Genomic DNA, 5,140 nt, shown 5'->3' with positions numbered 1-5,140 from the left:
AGCCAGGAGGAGGGACTTAAATGAGCAGAGTCAGTGGTTTGGCAGAAAGGGTACCCATATTGGGGAGGAGATGACACAGAAGAAGGCCCAGAGAGGAGTGGAGAAAAGAAGCAAAACAGAGGCTGGTATCGCTGGTGGCGCTGAAGATGATGCCCCATGCATTGATTTCTGAACCCCTAAGCCTGGCAGCCCCACCAGATTTGCTACCAGGTACGCTTTCCTGCAGGCATACAGGGTTCAATACTAGAAGCAAGGCTCAAGGTAAACACAAAGAGGCATTTCTATGGTTTTTACTTCATGCACAAAAAATATTAAATGAATCCTGACTTATGGTGTGACCCTGTGCCTCAGTTTCCCAATCTATGAAATGGAAGGAGTAACACTCACAAGGACATGTTACAGATCAATCAGTTAATCTTTGCACAGTGACATGTATCATATGTTATAGCTGTACCAAAACCTGCCAAGAACATTGTTGATATGTGCAAATGATACATGTGTCACATGCAGTACTGGGCACACTGTTAGCAGAGCCAATGCTTACAAAGCAGGACTAAAATCGAGTATGAGAATGCAGCTGCCAAAGTAGCTACAGCAGCTCATTTGACAGCAGAAACAGAAAGCCTAGCAGAGGACCCATTATTTAACAGATTTATCTAGGAACCTGGAACCAATCCACCAGGATGTTGGCTCAGAAACCCTGTGGATCTTGTGGGAAGCATGGATCCAGGTTCTGAACTTTACTGCTCACTCACCCCAGGTTTGATCCACTTCTCCAACCTAGTTCAATATTTAACCTCTTAACTCCCAAATTGTTATCCTGCATCACATCCATTCACTTACAACAAGCACCAGGTGCAAAATGCTCCCACGCTGAATTATTGTTGCATTGTGGCTTTGTATCAGAGGCAGCCACGGAAGAGGGCACTGACATGCTAAGATACTCTACAAACACAGAACAAAGATGGTCCCTGCCCGCCAGGAGCTTAAAACCTACCTGGGAGACAAGTGCTGACAGGTGCAAACAAACAAATGCGGAAACACAAGTAAACTAGTGTATCATCTTTCCCTTGGATTGTCCTGGTATAAAGGACTGCACGAGATGCAGGGCAGTGAAAAGTATTTAAAAGATAGTAATGTGATACTGGCACTCACAACTGTCAAATTTGCAGCACTGTTCAAAAGCATCTCTGCCCTACTGCAAATACAAAAGAAGAAAACCATGTGATGACCCCTCCCTCTAAGAGCAGCTTTGCAATTCTTACCTGGGTAGATTTTGCTGTATCCCGAGGTAGCCTGATTTGTGTCTAAAAACAAAATATATAGGATGAAAAAAAGAATTTCCAAAAAAAGTATGATCCCAAACAACCGATAGCGGAGATTGGGAGCATACTGAGAAGCCATCATGCATTAGATCATGTGAAACACATGCACATTAATATATCCCTTTTACAAAAATGTTCTGCCAGCCTCAAAGCAAAAGGAAAAGGGAGAATAAAGACTTCAAAGAGATAAGAAAGTCCAAAAGGCGTTAGCAAGGAAAGACTTCTTATCTAAAGCAGGTCAGGAGTCTAGACTTGCCACAACAAATGTCAGTTATGGTCTAGTGGATTTATGAACTGCAATACTATGCACATTAAAATGGTAATATTCTAACATATCAGGGGTCTATTCATACAGCTACATTAACTGCTGTTGGGCCTTATCTGTGAGCTCAGTTATAATTAAAGAAGGGTATGGACTGGAATACCGGAAGAAAAGCTTGGCCCCATTGAAGTTAGCAGGAGTTTTGCCATGGATTTGAACTGAGCTAAGATTTTCCCTGAGATCTGAACTCTTCCTCACAAATACTGAGGGAAGGTCATATTTTGGTCCAGGACCTCAGTTCTCAGGTTGGATAGGGCTAACTTGTTCCAGTATTCCAGCCTAAATTCTCCCAAAACAAGTGAATCCAGGCAGCACTGCAGAATCGCTAAGGATACAGAGCTAATGTAGCACCTCCCGCACCAAGTCACCACCTGGATCCCCATGTAAATGGCACAGCTGTGGAAGTGGGTACATGATGGAGTTACTCTAAGCCAGGGGTGGGCAAAATGCAGCCTGCGGGCCAGATGTGGCCTACCAGGCCATTCTATTGGGCCCATGAGGCCCCTAAAAATTTAGAAAATTAATATTTATCTGCCCCTGTCTGCCTTTCATCCAGCCCTTGATGGCTTGCCAAAACTCAGTAAGCGGCCCTCCACCCGAAATAATTGCCCACCCCTGCTGAGAATTTGCCTTCAGCCTTCAAGTGAGACTGTAGAACCAAACTGCTTGGCTCTTTTCAGGGTCCAGATTAAATATGAACTTGCAGGTCTTTCACTTCTACTTATGAACAACTTAAATGTGATGCTTGCAGGATTAGGCCTGTCACAAGCAGTCTCTACCCAGGGGCCCTGGACTCTCCTTTCATCCCTAGAGGGACGTACAAGGCCTATGGACAAGCAATGTATGGGGAAGCTTGTCCTGATGTCTGCCACGTTCTTGATCTGGGAATATATGGAGGGCTTCAGAGTTGCTAAATACATGTACACAAACGTGCCAATGACACCTCAGCCAAATGCTACCCTTAAAAATGTTTAAGGGGAACATCGTACAAGACCAGAGTCAATGTATTTCACTGCCACATGGGAGGTGCAAAAGAGATTGAAAAGCACCATAAAACAGAGCTAGGAGCAATTTTGTTAAAATGACATTGTTAGAGTTTCTGAGGAGATTTATTTTAAATAGCACTTACAAAGGGCAGAGAAACATGTAACTGGAGCCTTGCTGTGCAGGTTTGAAGAGATGTGTGTGTCTTATGGTAGGCAAAATCACTTGCCTGTGCCAGGGAGCGAAGCAGTGTGTAAGAATGGGTAGAAAGCCACCTACTGGTGAAGAAAATATCTACCAGGCAGGGATGTGTACATCAAAACACCTGGCTCTATAGTGATACTGCCCAGTTCCCTGTTTGGTCATTTCCTGGAAATTTTCCCAGCTGGAATGATAAGCGACATTCCCTGCGCAGACCTCTCTCCATTGCAAGCTGCTAATCGCTCTCACATTCGTTTGCAAGCGTGTTGCATCCCCAGTTCTGCAAGGAGCATCTTGCAAAGAGACCCCTTCGTTTTTGCACAGCTGTATTTTTTATGGGGATTTATGCAGGCGCCAACATCTTCCCACAAAAGTCTCTAAGCACGGTCAGGATTTCGGTTGGGCCCTGTCTACACAGGCCTAGTGAAACTCTTAGACCAAGCCCCGGGAACAGACTGGGTGTTGCTCTACAGAATGGCCAAGAGGGAAAATACACACAACCTACTAGGGATTTACCCCCGTGTCTTTCACAGGAGCCATCCTTTCACAGAACGCATCCCATCCTACCGGCTGCTGCTCGGCTCGCCAGTACATTTTCCTCTGCATTTTGGCAAGACCAGCTTGCAGGGCAGCTTCACCCCTCTCAGACACAGCGAAGAGTCACGCAGGCTGTAAAGAGACATCTCATTTGACACGGACTTCGTCGTCCCAGTGCTCGACTTGGATCCAAACAGGTACCACACAGCTATGTACACACGCACAGCCCACACGTGGCCGGCTCATCCCTGGAAAAAGCACAGTCACCTCCCAGAGGCCCACGGCCAGGGCGCAACACCGGCACATCCTGTCACACGCGCTTCTGAGAGACTTTGCGCGTGTCCGTGGGGTCCCGGGACACGAAGCGTTCTCCAGGCACAAACGGGGCGTCGACTCACGGCCGTAGGGAGCGCTCCTGGTATGCACGTCGCCCCGCTGGCTGTACGGAAACCTGCCGCGAGGCGTCTCGAGGAAACGCTGACCACTGAGTGCCCCCCGTGAGGGTCTCGGGTGCAGCAGCGCCCACCACTGGGTCCCCAGGCAGGCGGGAGAGTGTAGCCATTCCCCTGCCCTCCCTCAGTGCCCTGGGCAGGGCTGTCCTGGGATATCAGCGCTGGGACGGGCAGGCAGGCATGGGGGTCACCTCAGACCTCCCCATGCTGCCCTTGAAGGGGCAGGGGCACCCCTGAGGACGTGGCTCTGCCCCTGCTGCTGCCATCTGGGCAGGCCTGGGCAGGGAACCCCCCTTGTGCGGGTGAGGCCCGCCTGCCCGCAGCTCCTGGGGAAGCAGTTGCCACCCTCAGATGAGGGTACACTTGTCAGCAGGAGCCAACCTCTGATTGGCCAAAGCCCGGCTCCTCCGGCGCTCTGATTGGCTGGTTCCAAGCAACGTTCTCCTCCTCTGGCCGATGGGGGGCAGGGGATGATCCCTCGCTCCGCCCCTTTCTTTTCTCTGCTCAGGGGGTTGGGTGGTCTCTTCTCTGCTTTCTTATTGGTCAATCTGCCCGTCAGTCATTCCGGGAGCCTGAAGCTTTCAGACAGGTGGCCTTCTGGGAGAAAGACAAGGAGGGCCAAACGCGCTTACCTTTGCCCCTGGGGATTACGTTATTCCTGGACTAGTAGCCTATTAGTCAGTGGAGCTGTCAATCAAAAGGTGGGGGAGAGTGTTTGGTGTCACACTGACAGGAGGAATCCATCCCGCCTTTCCTCATTCCGGAGTGGAGAGCCGAGCTGTCCATCTGCCTTTGTTTTTCTCTTTGATTGGTCAAGCTTGCTGTCACTCACAGCAGGAAGATGGGCACCTCCTGCGAAGAACTCGGGGGTGGAGAGCGAACAAAGTCCCTTCAGGAATTGGAGGCCGCGCTGTCAATTCACCCTTCTCACTCTTCAATTGGCTTAAAGCGACGTCACTCACAGCTGAGGCCGGGCCTTGCTCCTCCAGCGCTGTGGGCGGTGCACCACAAGCGCTGCCATTTCCCCCATTGGCTTCTCAGCCCGTCCCTCATCCCCTCCGCCGCCCGGCCCCCCCGCGCGGCTGGCGGCGGGCCGCGCCTCCCGTCCATCCCGCCGGGCTCGGCATCTGATTGGCTGGCGGCGCGCAGAGGCGGGGCGGGGCCGCGGAGGCTGCGCGCGGGGACGCGGCGGGGAGGGACGGACCAGAAATTATTTTTATTTCTTTGTTTCCCGGATTAAAAAAAAGGGCTAAAAGTGGGGGGGAAAAAATTAAAAAAATAAAAAAAAATTAAAAAAAATTAAAAGGGGGGGGAGGGGG

The 5,140-nt window shown here is 50.2% G+C and overlaps 1 protein-coding gene across 6 annotated transcripts in view; it reads right to left on the bottom strand.

Moving 5' to 3' along the window:
* LOC102383106 (RH-like protein) overlaps positions 1-3,505 on the bottom strand; it is a 20,551-nt gene extending 17,046 nt beyond the window's left edge. Inside the window, exons 1-2 of one of the 6 annotated variants that reach the window (XM_025198608.1) lie at positions 3,400-3,505; positions 1,266-1,307 (exon numbers count right to left, since the gene is read on the bottom strand). Coding sequence is in view for 1 of the 6 variants with exons in the window: in XM_014517807.2 (XP_014373293.1) it covers positions 1,266-1,307; positions 1,751-1,796 (88 nt within the window). In the remaining 5 variants the exon portion in view is untranslated. Of the gene's footprint in view, positions 1-1,265; positions 1,308-1,750; positions 1,949-2,776 lie in introns of those variants that run through there. The other 5 variants (XM_014517808.2, XM_025198607.1, XM_025198606.1 and 2 more) reach the window with 5 other exon arrangements.
* Positions 3,506-5,140: the final 1,635 nt, after the last annotated feature.

This window comes from Alligator sinensis, unplaced genomic scaffold (assembly GCF_000455745.1).
Source record: "Alligator sinensis unplaced genomic scaffold, ASM45574v1 scaffold337_1, whole genome shotgun sequence".
Classification (NCBI taxonomy): Eukaryota; Metazoa; Chordata; order Crocodylia; family Alligatoridae; genus Alligator; species Alligator sinensis.
This window is presented reverse-complemented; position numbering and strand designations above follow the sequence as displayed.